We start from the raw sequence: 19,709 nt of genomic DNA on the forward strand, positions 1-19,709 counted from the left end.
CAGCGTGCCAGTTGCTTCATCCACGTGGTCACCCTGCCGCTCCCCGCTCTCCCCCCAAGGAAACAGGCTGGATCGGAGTCACCTTGCACCGCTCAGAAGCCAGGACCGCTCGGACTCCGGAACTCGTTAGATCTAAGCAGCGGTTTCCTGGACGGATAGATTTCGCTAAGCACTTGGACAACGGCTTTCGTTTCCGGGACTATGCAAAGGCGCTAAGAACAGCTGACGCCGATTGGAAGCTGGGAAAGGCGCTTCCGACGTTCCGTAGCTACAACCCCGCCCCTCCGCCGGGACAGCGCCGCGACCCTTCCGGGCACCCGTAGCATGCCCGGAAGCGCTCAGTCTTCCTTCCTTGGCACTCCGGGAAGTCCTCCGCGGCTCGGCCCTTCGCAGCTCCTCCGGGTGCCGCCGCCGCCGCCCTCCGCCGGGCTCCCGCAGGATCGCGGCCGGGAAGGAGGCCGAGCGCTCCAGCCGGCGCTGCGCCCCGAGGGCCCCTTCCCCGGAGGGGCGCTGCCCGGCAGAGGAGGCGACGGCCGGCCATGGGGCCCGTCTGACGGCCGCGCATGGTGGGCGACGGGGGCGGCGGGGCGACGAGGAGCGGCGGCGCCCCCGCGGACCCCAAGGGGGTCGGCCCGCATGCCCGCACCCGCTGCGGAGCCACGGAGGGGGACGAGCGGGAGGAGCCCCGGCCGGCCCCGTCCCCTCCGGGGGAGGCCGGCGGGGCGCGGTGGCGGTCCCCGCAGGAGCAGGCGGCCATGGAGAGCCTGGCCGGCTACGTCTACAAGGCGGCCAGCGAGGGCCGGGTGCTGACCCTGGCCGCCCTGCTGCTCAACCGCTCCGAGGGCGACGTCCGCTACCTGCTGGGCCACGTTACGCACCAGGGCGGGCAGCGATCCACGCCGCTCATCATCGCCGCGCGCAACGGGCACGCCAAGGTGGTGCGCCTGCTGCTGGAGCACTACCGGGTGCAGACGCAGCAGACCGGCACTGTCCGCTTCGATGGGTAGGTGCGCCCGCTTGCCCGGCCAGGCACCCGCCCAGAGCGTCCTGCTCTCCGGCGGCGGCCCGCTCGGCTCCCCCGGTCCGGGTCCTTGCAGCTGTCTTCAGGGATGTGTGCAGAGGTGGGTTGCTAAGGTGGAACGGAAGCAAAAAACCTCACCTGCGTCTTCGTGTGCAATGTTGCTACCTGCCCCTGTGCAAATTGCGCTGGACTCCGGACCACTCAGAGCCACGGGGCGAGCACATGTCACCCTTCCACCTTAGCAGACCCACCTCTGGATGTGTGTGTATAGCTTCACTGGACCAGTGTGGTGGACATCTTCCTTCCACCTGGATGGCATCAATAAACAATGGTCACCATTTCCTACAAGTGGAAGAATGAGGCCAGCCAAAGGGGTTGCTTGTTTGTTCCCTGGGATGAATTTGTGTCATTCTGATCATGCTGGGCTATAATTGGGAAGGGGTGTAGTATGACACTGGCCTGAAATTTTGAGATAAATTGTATGCAACAGAAGGCGATGTGTGCAGAATTTGCCATCCTATTGCTGTCACATTTCTCACTCCTGAGCATTTTTATCATTTCATTCCCTCTGAACCTGCTGTTCAGTGCCAGAAATGATGTTTCTTTCCTACAAGGCAAGAGTTTGTTGGAAAATTAAACATCTATTCAATGGCACCTTGTTTAGGCTAATGTACTAAGTACAGATCACAGAACCTTTCACATCATAATCAAGAGCTCCACCCAATAAGAAGTGTTGCTGTTTCCCACATTTTTACTTTGCCTGCGAAAAGAAAAGACAAAGCTTCTTAATAACAACAACAACAACAAAACTTTAATGTCATCGTACATACATTGTACACATAACCATATAACGAAATGCACGTAACACCCAAAGACCAGGCCCAAGAGAAAAAACAATCCCCAAGCACACCGCCACCCACCACAAACAGGGCGTCCAGCAAACCTGGAAAATAGGGAATTATCAAGGAAATTGGCAGTTCGGGAAATATCAGAGAATTAACGGAATTCGTTAAAAAAATAGCTTACTGTAACTGTGGAAACAACTTGCTTCCTCAGCTACTGATATTTCTCTTTGGCTTAGCTGTTTGGTATGACGTCAACTACCACAGTGCCTTAATTACATCGCAAGTTACAGGGAAATGTCAGAGAAATATCAGAATTTCAAAATGCTTTCCCCCTGGACACCCTGCACAAATTTCCCACTCCCAAACCACCCAATAAATCATCCACACAAAAGACCAAGTAATGCTGTCCAACAACTCACTGATGGTTGCCCTTTAATCCATTGTTAAGTGCAAATATAGCTCTGGGACAAAAACTATTCAGAAAACATGTGGTCCGAGTTTTAATTGTTCTGTATCTTCTGCCAGAAGGCAACAGTTCAAAAAGATTGTAAGCAGAATGGGAAGAATCTCTGAGAATGTTATGTAACTTCTTCAAACAGCGAGATGCAAAGATGTCATCTAGGGCTGGTAGCTGGAGCCCAATAATATTCTGGGCAATTTTAGTCCTTAGGTACTCTGCATTTTGAAATATTGCGGGCAGAGATGAGGAATCCTTGAAGGTCTTTTAGTGTATGGAGCTTTCTTGATGTATTTCCTGAAGGGACACATTGGAAAAATGGCTTAAAGATGTCACCTGTAAGAATTTGGATGCATTTCAGTTTTCTTATTCTGTTCTTTCCGGTCAGACTAGCATTTTACTGGTTTAGAAGATCTTGTTTCAAGTGAAGCTGACTTTTTTTTTTCACTTAAAGATATCATAACAAAGGTCAAATAAAAACTTTAAACATGCAATAATGAGCATTTCCGGTGTAAGTATCATGTTTCCCCCAAAATAAGACCCAGTCTTATTTTCTTTTGGGCCTCAAAATAAGCAGCAGCTCTTATTTTCAGGGGACATCTTACTCACTTACCTTAGGACCAACACATCTGGGCCTCCCACACCCTAACAGCTATTTTCTACGGAGTCTACAGAGAGGGGCGGCATACAAATCAAATCAAATCAATCAATCAATCAATCAATAAATAAATAACATATACATATATATTGTGCACCTGACTACTTCTATGGCTGCATGCAGCTAGACCAGTGGTTCTCAACCTAGGGGTCGGGATCGAGCGATCATTTTACAGGGGTCGCCTAAGACCCTGGGAAAAGACAAATTTCCCATGGTGTAAGGAACTAAAGCTATTCTGGCGCCTTGGAACATATTTTTACAATCCGACCAATCAGGCGTTTACATTGGGGGTGTCCCTCTGACCTTCCTGCCAATCGGCTTCAAGCTCTGTTGGGAGAATTGGCACTAGACTTATGGTTGGGGGTCATCACAACAAGAGTCTTCGGAGAGGGGCGGCATACAAATCAATCAAGAAAGAGAGAGGGAGGGAAAGAGAGAGAGAGAGAGAAAGAAAGAAAGAAAGAAAAACTGTATTAAGGGGCCGCGGCATTAAAAAGGCTGAGCTAGACGCTGTGTGGCTCGTTGTGCTGGGGGGAGGCTGCGTGGTATGCTGTGCTGTCGCATGTATGAGCAGCTGTGATGCGATGAGTCTCTGGCGTCCTGCCGCAAACGGTAGCACCAGTACAATACACTTATGTAGCATCCGGCCGCAAATGACTGGAAGCGGCCACAGAAGAAGTCGGGCAGTCGTGTGATAGGTGTCAGAGCATAGGAGGACTGGCTGTGGTGGTCCCGAGGTAAGTGGGTGTGGAGCGCATGGGGCAGCTCCACCACCACCCTTTCCCAAGCTTGATTTTTAGCCCTGCTCCTTGCCCCATTTTGTACAACTAGACAGTGGGCAGGGCATAACTAGGGCTTGTTTTGGGGATAGGGCTTCTATTAGGCACAGGTGTGAAACAGGGTTAGGACTTGTTTTGGGAGTAGGTCGTATTTTGGGGGAAACATGGTATCCGTTGTATCATTGGTCACCTTTCTCTCTCTTTTGGGTCAAATCTACTTGATAATTTCTTTCTGTGACATCGCTGAAGAGTTGGGTTGCTGAGAGCTGTGGGACATACCACCAAGGAGGGGAGCTTAGACAGGCCTAAGTACAGCCAGGCATCCCGTTTGCTCTCTGCTCCTGGTGAAATGGATTAGGTAAGATAGGACAAGTTATGTTGAAACACCCAATTAATTAAAATGAAAGCGGTTTTATGTTAAAATCTTTGAGTACAAAAGCTATTTTTTTTCTGTTTTGAGAAGGGAGAATTAAACAGCAGAAATTGCCTAATTGGAGGCAGGAAAACAACCAGCTTCCTCTGAAAACTCCTAAATTGCAGAGTTATCAAATTGAATTAAGTGCTAGGAACTAGATAGGTAGAGCCTGCGGCTAAAGGTCACTTGCTTTGCCTCCATCCCATTAGGCTTGTTAAAAGAGCTCTATTAAGTTATCATATCAGTTGGCAGGAATAACCTTGATAACTTGTCGCTTCTGGTATCCAGAGGAAACTACTGGTATCCAGAGGAAACTATTTGAGAGTCTAGGGAACTTTTCAGAATACTGAAGCATCTGTTGCACTCAAAAGATCCACAACAGATTAGAAGGGGCAACCAAAGAGCTGCAAAATTAAAATTTAAAAAAAAATTTCCTGGCAAAATAAATTTGGATGAAGCCATATTGTTGGTTCTGTAAAAGGATTCTCATCTCAACCTGGAATGAATAACTTTTAGGCTCATTTTTTATTTCCTTTAAGTGGCTTTGTACCCAAATGCTTTCCTGGGCCAGGAAGTTGCCTGTTATTTTTAAACTCCCTTCCAGTAGCTTCCCTCCACTTACCCACCCGGAAAGGGTGAGAGCTCCTGTGAAAGTGTGGCCTGGAGATATCGTTGCATTTAGGGGTTTTAAGTTAGTTTTTAGTATTGGATTTTTTACTGTATATTGTTCATGTATATTGTTCATGACTGTTGTTCGCCGCCCCGAGTTTTCGGAGAGGGGCGGCATATAAATCCAATAAATTGAATTGAATTGAATTGCCCCTCCTAAGAAGAGAAATCATGCCAAATCCCACGGTTGTTATTTAATTAAACAAACATGGCCAGAAACAAACACAAAACACACTTAAATTCTGTTAGTTCCACTTTTTCAGGATTGGTGGTTGGGTTTTTTATCATAATAAGCTTACGTTCAGTTGGTTAACATACTTATTATCTATCTATCTATCTATCTATCTATCTATCTATCTATCTATCTATCTATCTATCTATCTATCCATCCATCCATCCATCCATCCATCCATCCATCCATCCAATACACAATGAGGGTTTTAGTGGGTATATATATATATATATATACACATAGTAAATTACATGATGAAGGTTATAGAGGAGATACTCATAGTAAAATATATCTAAGAAATAATAGAAAAGAAGGTATAGTAATAGAACATATCAATGAAAGAATAGAAGAAGAGATATAGGAATAGAAGAAAGGTATAGGAGATATAGGAGAGCAATAGGACAGGGGACGGAAGGCACTCTAGTGCACTTGTACTCGCCCCTTACTGACCTCTTAGGAATCTGGATAGGTCAACCATAGATAATCTAAGGGTAAAGTGTTGGGGTTTGGGGATGACACTATGGAGTCCGGTAATGAGTTCCACGCTTCGACAACTCGGTTACTGAAGTCATGTTTTTTACAGTCAAGTTTGGAGCGGTTAATATTAAGTTTAAATTTGTTGTGTGCTCTTGTGTTGTTGTGGTTGAAGCTGAAGTAGTCGCCGACAGGCAGGATTGGATTTGGATTTACTAGTTCCCTTTGTTTCAGTACATGAAAAGTTGTACCGTTGCATCCCTTCAGTAAATGAATTTGTCTCCCTGGTTTATATCATGGAGTTTTTCTGAGATTATAAATGCAGTTGAGTGGGCTAAATTGCTACCACCCTTTTAAGCAAATCGAAATGACTGGAAGTTACACCCCCCTCCCACCACCTAAGATATTTTCATGCATGCATTTACTTAAACTTTGCTGAGATTTCTCAGAATTTCGTGTCTTTTCCATCCAGAGTCATGCATTCCTTAAAAGAGAACACACTTAAGGACCACAGCTGATCTATTAGAATGTGCTTATATTTTTGACCAGTTGTTATCTTTCAGTTATTCAAAGTAGGCATCATGCTCTTTAGTATCGCTGTTATATTCCGTGATTGTATCTTGTAAACTGCCTGTTAATGTCACCAGCAAATAACTCCTACCAACTGGCATATTTATGGATTATACTGTTTCACTGTTGTGTGAAATTGCACCTTTAAAACTAGTCTTGTATGTTAGATATTGAGTTAAGATGTTAATGTTTTATTATAAATAGAAATAGGGAATATAAGGGACTGGATTTTATAATATTGTTATTTGTAGATGAAATATATGGTGGTTAATTTTAATTAACTTAGCAAAGAAGAGGATAAAAAGTACATATTGAAAGTATTATTAGCGCTTTTTTCTCTCTCCGAATGTTTAACATATCTAAGAAATATTATTAATTATTATTTTAAGCATCGATTCTGTGTTTTTTATTGCTTATGTTGTTTTATTGTACAGTATTGTGAAAGAAAAATAAAGAAAAATTTTATACCCCAAAAAAACCCCTAGCCTTGTATTCTCCCATGAACAGAACTTACTGTATATAACTGCCCTGTTATTGGGCTTATACAAAAGCACAGTCCTTAAGACTATCCTTGGTCTTTAATTTCATACCTGTCCTTTGCACTCTCCCTACTTCCGAATTGTCTCTCTGAACAGAAAAACTCCATTGCTTATTTCTCATGGATTTATATTTTAAGCCTGTGCTAAAATTATGGCTCTTATACACAATTTCTCTCTCTTCTTTTTCCATAGTTATGTCATCGATGGAGCCACTGCACTGTGGTGTGCAGCTGGGGCCGGCCACTTCGAAGTTGTCAAACTTCTCGTAAGCCATGGAGCAAATGTTAACCACACTACCGTGACCAATTCCACCCCTCTGCGGGCTGCCTGCTTTGACGGCAGGCTGGACATCGTCAAGTACCTTGTGGAGAACAATGCCAACATCAGCATCGCTAACAAGTATGACAACACTTGCCTTATGATCGCTGCTTACAAGGGCCATGTCGACGTGGTGCGCTTCCTTCTAGAGCAGCATGCTGACCCCAATGCCAAAGCACACTGTGGGGCTACAGCATTGCACTTCGCAGCTGAGGCGGGTCATTTGGAGATTGTCCGGGAACTGGTTAAGTGGAAATCTGCCATGATGGTGAATGGCCATGGAATGACCCCTCTGAAGGTAGCTGCGGAGAGCTGTAAAGCTGATGTGGTGGAGCTGTTGTTGGCACACGCGGATTGTGACCGCAAAAGCAGGATCGAAGCTTTGGAGCTCCTGGGTGCCTCCTTTGCAAACGACCGGGAAAATTACGACATCATGAAAACCTATCATTATTTATATTTAGCCATGCTCGAGCGGTACAGAGATAGCGAGAACCTTATAGAGAAGGACATCCTGCCCCAGATAGAAGCCTACGGCAACCGGAGGGAATGCCGAACTCCCGAGGAGTTGGAATGCATTCGCCAGGACCGAGATGCTTTGCACATGGAGGGCCTCATTGTCCGCGAGCGGATCCTGGGCTCCGATAACATCGATGTGTCGCATCCGATTATTTACCGCGGTGCCGTTTATGCCGATAACATGCAGTTTGAACAGTGCATTAAGCTCTGGCTCCACGCTTTGCATTTGCGGCAGAGAGGCAGTAGGAATACCCACAAGGACCTTCTGCGGTTCGCTCAAGTTTTCTCTCAGATGATACACTTGAATGAGCCCGTGAAAGCCAAGGACATTGAGAGCGTCTTGAGATGTAGCGTCCTGGAGATAGAGCAAGGGATGGCCAGGGTCAAAAGCTCTCCAGAAGCTGAGCTCCACACCGCCATGGACAACTATGAATGCAATATCTTCACCTTCTTGTACTTGGTGTGCATCTCAACCAAAACCCAATGTAGGGACGAGGAACAATCACGAATTAATAAACAGATTTATAACTTAATCCACCTGGATCCCAGGACACGAGACGGGTCCAGTTTGTTGCACCACGCTGTCAACTCCGGTACGCCAGTCGACGACTTCCACACCAACGACGTCTGCAGCTTCCCCAACGCCCTGGTCACCAAGCTCCTTCTGGACTGCGGCGCCGACGTCAACGCGGTGGACCATGAGGGGAACTCTCCACTCCATGTCATCGTCCAGTACAACAGGCCCATCAGTGACTTTTTGACCTTGCACTCTATCATCATCAGCTTGGTTGAGGCCGGTGCTCATACAGACATGACAAACAGACAGAAAAAAACGCCCCTCGACAAAAGTACGACGGGGGTGTCTGAAATCCTCTTGAAAACTCAAATGAAACTGAGCCTGAAGTGCCTGGCTGCTCGAGCTGTGCAGGTCCATCATATTAGTTATCACAATCAGATCCCCAAAGCGTTGGAAGAATTTGTAGAATTCCACTAGGCCGCATCTAGATGGTGACCTCTCACTTTCCCTCCATGAAGGGTCAAATAAAAAGTCAGGCAGAGTCTGGAGCGCCTTTCTTTCCCCCCATGGTTTCAGGCGTGAATAGAGACGCCGGTCAGCTCTTTGATATTTTGCTTTGGTTTCCAAATAGGTCACCTGGTGGCAGGAGAAATATGGTCTTTTTTCCCCTCGAGGAGAACAAAGCAAACTCTAAATTAGCATAAGGGTCAAATATTTTGATACAGTACTCTGATGCACACGGGTTTCACCATTGACAGCCGAGAATGCTTTAAGCAGCTATCTGCCAAGTGTTTTTGCATTTGATAGATGGAGCCAGTTACGTACCTATGCAGCAGTCTGGGGAGTCATCCAGTTGGGGTGGGATGTGGGAGAGGGGGAGACAATTATTGCTGGGATTTCATTGACACATGTAACACAATCCAGGGAAATGTATTCACCAGCCTATTTTTTTTAACGTTTTTTTCCATTCCCACCAATATCTTTTACTTCTAATTTCTGCTTGCAATGTAATGAAATTAACCGATTGTTACCAATTCAGACAAGAGAATGGGCTTGTTGATAGTATATTTTTCATTGATTGTTAGAAAAAAAATATATTGACACAACTCTTCCAACTCAGTTCTTTATGCAGAAGTATTTTTTCAGTCGGGCAAATATGCTGTGGGTATTTATGTGCGTATGGGTCAATGTGGTGGTTTCAGACAGGCCCCCGCGTAGAATTTTATCTGAAATGCATTTTCCTACTATCTTCCAACTAGCTGGCAAGCAAGCATTTTTTCAAAAGATAAGCTCATATTTTTTTAGAAATAATATTTGAAAATAGTAGCAGGAAGGATCAGGGAAGAATAATTAACGTTGTCCTGCCCTGAGAATAATTTCGTGTTTTCAGTCTATTGATCATGGCTCCATTTAGGATTCTCCCCCAACCCCCAATGCCTCGCACCCAAGGCCATCTTGTTAATTCTTTGTAGTAACTTGATTGTGTGAAAAAAATGTTTGACCTGGGAAATCATCTCTTTAGCAGAAATGTCATCAGCCTAGAGCTAGAGTTTTAACAGGTCTTTGGAAGCATTTGCCATTATTTTAAATGTCACTTTGTCAAAATGTGGAAGAATGGTCTCCTGTCATATTTTTTTTTTAAATGGGTTAGTTCTATTTGAGAAAGACATTCTGGGCACAGATGTATGTGTTTGTACTACAAATAAAACCTTGAATGTGAAACCAGCTCTTAATTCTAATTTTTCAACTTGCAAAGATGATGTGTTAGAAAATATTATTTTACTGAAAGGGGTAGTAGGTGCTTGGAACAAACTTCCAGCAGACGTGGTTGGTAAATGCACAGTAACTGAATTTAAACATGCCTGGGATAAATATATATCCATCCTAAGATAAAATACAGGAAATAATATAAGGGCAGACCAGATGGACCATGAGGTCTTTTTCTGCCGTCAATCTTCTTATGTTTTTATATTTCTATATTTTTCAGGGGGAAGTGGATTCTGCACATTGCATATAAACTTTCCATTTTTCAAATAGATGCAAAATATTGTGAAATACATGTGTTGCCTCTATTTCTGATTGTTGTGCCTGCCCTCTGTTAATGTGCACTACTTTGTAGGTTGAAGTGGTTGTTTTGTAAAGTCACTGAAATGTTTTAAGAATGACAAATATGTGTTAATACAGGGGAGGAACACCCAATAGATGCCTGCATGGAGCAAGATTTGGGCCTCAAATATCTCTTCCAACTTTAGAATTCAATGATAAACTACATGCCTTTGCTTTCAGCTATGGGGTTTTTTTTTAAAGCAATGATTATTATTTATAAATGACAGTATTTTTTTTAAACATGCCATTGTAGCTTAGCAAATGATGCTTGAAACAATCACATCAAATGATGTGAAACAGAACTAATTTGTTGGTTTGTCCTCATGCTGCAATTTGTTAGTTGTGTATTACAGAGCTGGCTCAGCAACTTTAGTTCTTCAAAGCCATAACAATGCAAACTCTGCAAACGGTCAATGTGTGGTCCTTCTTTTATAGCGTGTCTTGGAAAACCTGACCACGGAGTTTATTTTGAACAATGAAAATTCGGTTAAAATTTTATAAATATATACAAGATTATTTTTTTTAATTTTGGTTTAATTTAATTAACGGTGTAATTATGGTATTTATTTATTTATTAGATTTGTATGCCGCCCCTCTCCGAAGACTCGGGGCGGCTAACAACAATATAAAAAGACAATGTAAACAAATCTAATATTAAAAGCAATCTAAAAAAACCCCAATTTAAAGAACCACTCATACATACAAGCATACCATGTATAAATTCTATAAGCCTAGAGGGAAGGGAAATTTCAATTCCCCCATGCCTGACAACAGAGGTGGGTTTTAAGGAGCTTGCGAAAGGCAAGGAGGGTGGGGGCAACTCTGATATCTGGGGGGAGCTGGTTCCAGAGGGTCGGGGCCACCACAGAGAAGGCTCTTACCCTGGGTCCCGCCAGACGACATAGTTTAGTCGACGGGACCCGGAGAAGGCCAACTCTGTGGGACCGAACCTGTCGCTGGGATTCGTGCGGCAGAAGGCGGTCCCGAAGATATTCTGGTCCGATGCCATGAAGAGCTTTATAGGTCATAACCAACACTTTGAATTGTGACCGGAAATTGATCAGCAACCAATGCAGACTGCGGAGTGTTGGTGTAACATGGGCATACCTTGGGAAGCCCATGATTGCTCTCGCAGCTGCATGCTTTTCTTCTTGCTCAAGTAAAAGTCTCGGAATGAACATAAAACCCTAACTCAATAAATTTCATGGAACAGATTAGATTTGGAAAATAGCAATACGAGCAAGGAATTTTATGTGAGCTAAAATTGAGATGGCTGATTTCCTTTGCCCTTCAGTCTGACATGAAAAGTAAATGGTTTGCAATCAACTCTAGACTGCTGTTTGTTTCAAGAATATTTTATATGTCTTCCTAAAACAGAATATGTAAGGGGCACATTGTTACCATTGGAGGAAAGTGTCTTCCTGTTGTTGATTCCCAGTGTCTAATACAAAGAGATGTTCTGCTTCTTTTCATCTGACGAGCATATTGCAATCTAATCCACTATATACCTCATCCATTTTAGAATAAAATAAGAGCAGAGAAGAGCTGTGGGACCTGGTAAGTCATCTAGTCCGACCCGCCACCCAAGCAGGAAACCCTATACCATTTCTGACAAGTGGTAGTCCAGTCTCTTCTTGAAAGCCTCCAGTGATGAAGCTCCCACAACTTCTGAAGGCAACTTTGGTTCCACGGGTTGATTGTTCTCACTGTCAGGAAATTTCTCCTTATTTCCAGGTTGAATGTCTCCTTGTTCCATTTCCATCCATTACTCCGTGTCTGGTTTTGGAAAATAGCTTGACCTCTTTGGCAGCCCCTCAAATATTCCAACTCTGCTATCATGTCTCCCCTGGTTCTTCTCTTCACTAGACCTGCCAGGTCCAGTTCCTGCAAACCTTCATATATTTTAGCCTCCAGTCTCCTAATCATCCTGGTTGCTCTTCTCTGCACTTTTTCGAGAGTCTCAGCATCTTTTTTATAGTGCGGTGACCAAAACTGGATGCTGTATTCTAGGTGTGGTGTTACTAAGGCTTTGTAGAGTAGTATTAGTACCTCCCTTTGATCTTGATTGTATCCCTCTGATAATACAGTTTAGGATTGTATTGTGGTTAGCTCTGGCCCAGCTCCTGCCCCAAGGACTGTGGGTGTGGGGGAGACATCCACATGCTGCAGGCCTGTTTTGCCCCCCCCCCCTCCGGTGGAATCTGCTGATGAAGGCTCCTCTGACCAAGAAGACATGAGTGACAGGGAGGAGGAGAGTGTGGCAGACAGCTCAGAAGGAGATCAATTATCTAGCTCCTCCTTGGATTCAGAACAAGAGTTAATGATACATCCAAGCATGCGGAGAGCGATGCATAGGCAACAACAACTGAGAGATTATTATCAAAGAAAATGAGGCCACCTGTGGTTGGGTGGGGCTGTGGTAATTAGTGAGGCTGCTGTGGGTTTGGCCATTGTGGAGGATTATCTGATCCTTGTGTTTCGTGACTGCTTTACTGACTTTGACCTTTTGTGTGCTGATTTTTCCCTGCTTTGAAACTAAACCAGAGCAAAGTGTGTTTCACTTTGTGAAAGAAGAAGGACTGTGAATTGCCTCACAGCTGCAAGCTAAGTATCACAGAACTGATAAGGGACTTGTACAAATTACCAGTTTGTTTGGAGACCAGTGCTCTTTGCTATACCAAAAGAGGGCTTAGGTTAAGTGTATTTTCCTTATAAAGAACATTGTTTTGAATTTTCAAACGTGTGTGTCTGTAATTTGTACCTGTGAATTTTTGGGAGGAGTCTACCAGAGAGCCCGACAGAACAGATTGCATTGGCTTTTTTGGCTGCTGCCGTACACTTGGTTTGTATGTAATTGGTTGTCCACTAAGACTCCAAGATCCCTCTCACAGTTACTGCTATTAAGCCGTGTTTCACCCAGTCTATATGTGTACTTTTGGTTTTTCTTGCCTAAGTGTAAGGCTGTACTTTTCTCTACATTGAATTTCATTTTGTTAGTTAGGGCCCAGTGTTGAAGTCTGTCAAGAGCCACCCTAATGCCAGGACTGGGATTTTGGTATAAAATGTATTCGCCACCAATTGCTTGTTCAGGCTTAAAATATTCCAACAATCAAAGGAGCAAAATCATGCCGGGCTGAAGAATACGAACTGAATAATCAAATTATCACAGATAATCCCCACTCGGTTAAAGACCTTGGTATACTAATAACAAAAGATTTAAGTGCCAAAGCCCACTGCAACAATATAGCCAAGAAGGCTTCAAGAGTTGTAAACCTAATCCTACGTAGCTTCTGCTCTGGCAATCTCACACTACTTACCAGAGCTTACAAAACTTTTGCCAGACCCATCCTCGAATACAGCTCATCTGTTTGGAACCCATATCACATCTCAGACATTAACACTCTTGAAAATGTCCAAAGATACTTCACCAGAAGAGCCCTTCTCCACTCGAATTAGAATACCCTATGAGACTAGATTTTCAATCCTGGGCCTAGAAAGTTTAGAACTAAGACACCTTAAACAAGATCTAAGTATTGCCCACAAGATCATATGCTGCAACGTCCTGCCTGTCGGCGACTACTTCAGCTTCAACCACAACAACACAAGAGCACACAACAGATTTAAACTTAATATTAACCGCTCCAAACTTGACTGTAAAAATATGACTTCAGTAACCGAGTTGTCGAGTTGTCCATAGTGTCATCCCCAAACCCCCAACACTTTACCCTTAGATTATCTATGGTTGACCTATCCAGATTCCTAAGAGGTCAGTAAGGGGCGAGTACAAGTGCACTAGAGTGCCTTCCGTCCCCTGTCCTCTTGCTCTCCTATATCTCCTATACCTTTCTTCTATTCCTATATCTTCTATTCTTTCATTGATATGTTCTATTACTATATCTTCTTTTCTATTACTTCTTAGATGTATTTTACTATGAGTATCTCCTCTATAACCTTCATCATGTATTTTACTATGTGCCTATAGATATATACCCACTAAAACCCTCATTGTGTATTGGACAAAATAAATAAATAAAAATAATAATAAATAGAATGAGAAACAGCCTGGCAGAAAGTATACAATCCAGAATGTAGGCAGTATATCTATCCAAATGGAATTTATTTGAAATATTTCTGGGCTTTCTTGAAGGAGGACTACCAGGTCCTTCATAAAGCAAATTATCAAAAGCTTTTTTTGGCTTTTTTGAAAGCAACAGCCTCTTTATCACTCAAGTGTCCTGATAGGAGGTAGATTTTTGAGAGGGTCAGTCAAGGGTCTACTTGTTTTTTTTAATGCCTCAAGCCTCAAGGTGGACAGAAAACTTAAGTTGATTTGAATTAAATGTGAAATTCATTGCAATTAATAGGACTATTTCCCATCATATAATACCCCCCTCTTTTCTTTCACATTAAGGACCACGTCTGGTGGCAACTTTAGCCAGGGTGCCAAAACAGCCTCGTGGCTTTTGATGGCTTTAGGTTGCTCAGCTACAACCTCTCACAACTGTTAACTTGTTGAGTAACCAGATCCTTCCACTGAGTGTATAATATTCAGCCTATGGGAAAGTTATATAGTGTTCCCTTGATTTTCATGGGTTTGAACTTCGCGAATAGCCTATACCACAGTTTTTCAAAAAATATTAATTAAAAAAAACTTTACGGGTTTTTTTTTCTATACCACGGTTTTTCCTGCATGGTGACATCATGCGTCATCACCAAACTAATAATTTTTGGAAATAAATAACAAAAAATAATAATTATTGTTAATAAATAATTATGTTTATAAATATCAGGATCACTAAGTGTCTTATTCAATGGTAAGTACCAGTAATAATGGTGAGTAAATGGTTGTTAAGGGAATGGGAAATGGTAATTTAGGGGTTTAAAGTCTTAAGGGATGGCTTGTGATACTGTTCATAGCCAAAAATGGTGTATTTACTTCCGCATCTCTACTTCGCGGAAATTCGACTTTCGCTGGCGGTCTCGGAACGCATCCCCCGCGAAAATCGAGGGAACACTGTACTGCATTAAAACACTGCAGGCAAAGGAGAATACTTAAACATATTTTAAAACTCTTTATTTTTTGCCCTATTCTTTAAAAAAAAAAACCTAGTGGTACAATTGACGTTACTGAATTCAGCTGAACCAATGTCTCCCTTTTCACTTATCAATATTAACACTGCCATAAATAAGTATATGCAAAAGAAGAAAAATAGTCAATCAAACCCTTTCCAATATACAGAAGTATATACATATACTACAATTTTCCTCACTCGTTGATTTTTTGGAAATTGGAACAACTTGGGGAAAATTCTTCAAACTGATTTTCTGAAAGTCACCTTAAAAATAAGAAAGTTAAACATTTTCTAAATAAGTATATACAGCTGAGGATTGACGATTGGCGTTAAGGTGCTTATAATTGTGGGTATTTGTTCAGTGCATATAAAAAGAAGATCTCTGCACAAAAACTGGAAAAAAGTGGGTTGTTTGGTGGGTTCTCTTCATGAGCACTCCTGTACTCCTCGTTTTGAGAATGAAAAGGTTCCTGTACGCAACGCCCATTGCATTTTATCATTGGTTTGGGCCTTCTGAAGCCTCAGGCACCTGGCTTTACTGGTACAGATGCAAATATAATCTGGTAACATGATTACTGATCAGCTCTAATCATTTCCTTTGCTCTTCAGAGACCTGACAGCAAAACTCTGCTACTTGTGCCCGTTTGCAAATTAATCTCCGCTTAGTTCTAGTGGATCTCAATTTGCTCTCAGCAGGTGTGCAGATCTGATTTGAAAGCATCAATTTTGTCCGGCAAGATTTGTGACTCCTGAAGTAATTGGGAATAAAACACCATTTTATTATTGTATCATGCTTTGTTTTTAAGGAAGTGCACTGTTAGATGCTTCTGTCTGATTTGTTTATCCTTGGCAACTCGAATGAAGGAATGTGAAAGCTCAAGTATCTGAATCTTCTAGACTTTCCCCTTCTTTTTATTTTGAGTTTCCCCAATGAAAATGCAGACTGAGAACAAGCAATCTTGCAGGTGATGCAGACATGTAAAAGATTAGAGGGTTTTGCTAAGAGTCTTCTGGCATCTTTTCCAGTTGGTCATCTTAAAGAGAAAGCTGCTCTTTGTGGATCTACCTTCTCCCTGTCCTTATTGTATACTTCCAGTGTCTTAGGCAGAAGGAAACCAAACCAGTTTGGAATCCTTGCTGATGGAGGCTTCCTCTCTGCAGGATAACACATACTGGTAGCAGCTGGGTTGCTTTCAGCTAACAGGGAAATTGATCAATGCAAACGGAGGCAGCAAAGTAAACTTGTTTGTGAGAAAAAAAACTAGCCGATATGTTCAGGACCATGGAAACCTTAGTCCAAATCTTTGGTGGCCTGATCCTGGTTTGCATCTCTCTTGCGGGTGGCACTTTGAAAAAAGCCAAGCTAAAGGGATAAAAGACAAAACAGACAATCCTCTGTAAATTTCATGCCTTGACCAAGTTTGCCAACTCTAAAACTTTCAATTGTTTAACAAACAAATCATTGAAACTGCATGCTGTAAAATTCAACTGTAATTTACCTGTTAAGACATATAGGCCATGTTAACTTTTTGCTTTTGTTTAAAGGATGGTATGAAAAATTTCAAACATTTAAAAATTAAACTACAAAGAAATAAGAAAAAAGGCAAAAAAGCCACCCAATAGCCCCCTGACCGATGAGTGTACTAGTATGTTTTGCTGAGTGAATGGTTGTGAATGTTTTTAAATCATAGAGTTTTTAAAGTTCTTTTTAGTCATATTAATTGGATTTTTAGATATGTTTATGTTATATTGTTTCTGATATGTTGTGAGCCGGCCCGAGTCCTCGGAGAGGGGTGGTATACAAATCCAATAAGTAAGTAAGTAAGTAAGTAGGCAGGCAGGCAGGCAGGCAGGCAGGCAGGCAGGCAGGCAGGCAGGCAGGCAGGCAGGCAGGCAGGCAGGCAGGCAGGCAGGCAGGCAGGCAGGCAGGCAGGCAGGCAAGCAAGCAAGCAAGCAAGCAAGCAAGCAAGCAAGCAAGCAAGCAAGCAAGCAAGCAAGCAAGCAAGCAAGCAAGCAAGCAAGCAAGCAAGCAAGCAAGCAAGCAAGCAAGCAAGTAATTAAATAAATATTCTACTTGTTATACAGTATATAAAACCTCCCTTAATGAAAAAAAGCAACTACAATGAATTATAGGAAGACCATAACCAAGAACTGTTTTTGCTTTTTGTGCTGTTTAGAATGACGGAGAAATTAGTTTACAAGGATATTCATACAATATGAGAAGTTAAAAAAAATCCAGACTTTTGGACCTCCTCCTGGAGACCCCCTAGAATCATAGGGTTGAGAGCAGCGCAATTCTGCTACTGTACCTGGGCCACGGGCATGCCTGTGTGTCTGCGTGCGATTCTGCTACCTGTTCATGTGCAGTAGCAGAATTGCACTGGACTCTGCTAGCACTCAGAGCCACGGGGGCGAGCACACGTCACCCTTCCACCTTAGCAGCCCAACTCTGGTTGAGAGGGCTTGGAAGGCTTCACCCAAGCCTCTGCTGAAGACACAAACTCTGAGACCCTCCCAAGCAAATGGCTACTCAACCTTTATGGGAAAGCTCTGGCATACAGCACCCACATTTGCAGGAGGCAATCTATGGAAGAGTTCTGACTTTGAGTCTCTCTGTCTCTCCCTCCTCTCTCTCTTCCTCCCTCCCCCCCTCTCTCAGTCCCGTCCCTCAGCAACTGGACAGAGTATTTCACATGAGGTCAGCCAGGGCAGTGTAGATTGGCATTGCCCCTTTCTATGATCTTAGTGCCCTGTTGATGCAACTCAACACTGCAACACAGACTTATGACCACAATTGAGCCCCAAATTTCTTCTGCTGAGACATTTGTTAAGTGAGATTATTATTATTATTATTATTATTATTATTATTATTATTATTATTATTATTATTGTTATTGTTTATTAATTTGTATGCCGCCCCTCTCCATAGACTCGGGCCGGCTCACAACAGTAATAGTACAATATATAACAAATCTAATAATTAAAAGTCATTAAAAACCCCTTATTAAAAAGAAACATACACACAAACATATCATGCATAAACTGTATAGGCCCAGGGGAGGTGGAGACGGCATTGTTTAGTCGACGGGACCCAGAGAAGGCCAACTCTGTGGGACCTAACCGGTCGCTGGTATTCATTGCCCCGTTTTATGACCTTTCTTTGCACAGTTGTGAAGTAAATCCCTACAGTTGTTAAGTTAATAACATCATTGTTAAATGAATTTGGATTTCTCACTGACTACTTCTCAGATGGTGGCAAAAGGTGATTTTGTGACCTTGGGACACTGTCATAACTATGAGTAAGTTGCCATGCACTTGAATTTTGATAACGTAACCATGAGGATGCCGCGAAGATCGGAAGTGTGGAAAATGGCCATGTCACTTTTTTCAGTGCTGTTGTAACACTAAATGAACTGTTGTTAAGTCAAGGGCCACTTGTACTTTTCTGGTTATTTCTACCAAAGGAAAGAACCAGCTAATTGGTTTCTATAATGAAAAATGTGTGTGTGTGTGAATTAACTGGTAATTAATGCATTAACTGCACTGCACACCAAGACAACTAGACACAAGAACAGTTTTTTCCCGAACACCATCAATCTACTAAACAAATAATTCCCTTAACACTCTCAGACTATATACTAAATCTGCACTTCTATTCTACTAGTTTTTCTCATCATTCGTATCATCCTTTTCCTCCCACTTAGGACTGTATGACTATAACTTGTTGCTTGTATCCTAAGATTTTTATTAATATTGATTGTTTCTTGATTATTAATATTGATTGCTTATTTGACCCATATGACAATCATTAAGTGTTGTACCACATGATTCTTGACAAAAGTATCTTTTTCTTTTAAGTACGCTGAGAGCATTGGCTCCAAAGACAAATTCCTTGTGTGTCCAATCACACTTGGCCAATAAAATTCTATTCTGTTCTGTTCTGTTCTGTTCTATTCTATTCTATTGTAAATTAATACCCAAAATGGAAAACTATTTTGTGTTGTCATTAAAAGATTTTTTTTGGAAAAAAATCTATTTATAAAATGTTAAATTGCTCTCTCACTGAATTCCCAGAGGAATTCAGGATAACTTGAGGCAGGTAATGCCAAGATAACTGAATATGGGCAAGGTGAATTTGTCATTACAAAATGCATTATAGTTTTTTGCCTCCTCTGTTCATTGTGGTTGCATGGAAAAGCTTGGCCCCAATCGATCGCTGCCTCTGAAGGGCCCCATTCAAATGGGCAGCTTGCTTAGAGTTCTCGGAGCTGACCCCAACCCATTGGTGCCCACCCTGGGGGGCTTCAGGAAGGCTTACCTTCCAGAGGGCCAGCACCAGGAGCGCCAGCAGCAGGAAACCCCCTAGCGTGCTCCCAATGATGATCCAGATGGGGATGTGGGGCTCTTCCACTTTGGAGATCTCAAACGCAATCTACAAGGAGGCAAAGAACAGTCAGACCTAATATGGAACTCTTGGAAGGCACTGGAGTCAAATAGAATTTGCAGGGAGTTCTAGAAGGG

General features: G+C 42.8%; 2 protein-coding genes across 2 annotated transcripts in view; one reads left to right on the forward strand and one right to left on the reverse strand.

Annotated features, from left to right (window-relative positions):
* The first annotated feature begins 476 nt into the window (after window positions 1-476).
* On the forward strand, window positions 477-9,732 carry FEM1B (fem-1 homolog B). Its single transcript, XM_070761945.1, has 2 exons — window positions 477-1,003; window positions 6,852-9,732. Exons 1-2 carry the CDS (start codon window positions 564-566, stop codon window positions 8,485-8,487), a joined length of 2,076 nt encoding a protein of 691 aa, XP_070618046.1. The 5' UTR covers window positions 477-563; the 3' UTR covers window positions 8,488-9,732.
* A 5,443-nt stretch (window positions 9,733-15,175) lies between these two features.
* ITGA11 (integrin subunit alpha 11) overlaps window positions 15,176-19,709 on the reverse strand; it is a 149,308-nt gene continuing 144,774 nt past the window's right edge. Inside the window, exons 29-30 of the mRNA XM_070762793.1 lie at window positions 19,507-19,620; window positions 15,176-16,551 (exon numbers count right to left, since the gene is read on the reverse strand). Coding sequence (XP_070618894.1) covers window positions 16,480-16,551; window positions 19,507-19,620 — 186 coding nt within the window. The 3' untranslated portion in view covers window positions 15,176-16,479. The remainder of the gene's footprint in view (window positions 16,552-19,506; window positions 19,621-19,709) is intronic.

This window comes from Erythrolamprus reginae, chromosome 10 (assembly GCF_031021105.1).
Source record: "Erythrolamprus reginae isolate rEryReg1 chromosome 10, rEryReg1.hap1, whole genome shotgun sequence".
NCBI classification, from domain to species: Eukaryota; Metazoa; Chordata; class Lepidosauria; order Squamata; family Dipsadidae; genus Erythrolamprus; species Erythrolamprus reginae.

Excerpts from the sequence above, each read along its gene's own strand:
- FEM1B (XM_070761945.1), top strand. The coding sequence starts at position 564 with ATGGTGGGCGACGGGGGCGGCGGGGCGACGAGGAGCGGCGGCGCCCCC. Across the intron at positions 1,004-6,851 it reads GGCACTGTCCGCTTCGATGG|TTATGTCATCGATGGAGCCA; the intron begins GTAGGTGCGCCC and ends CTTTTTCCATAG.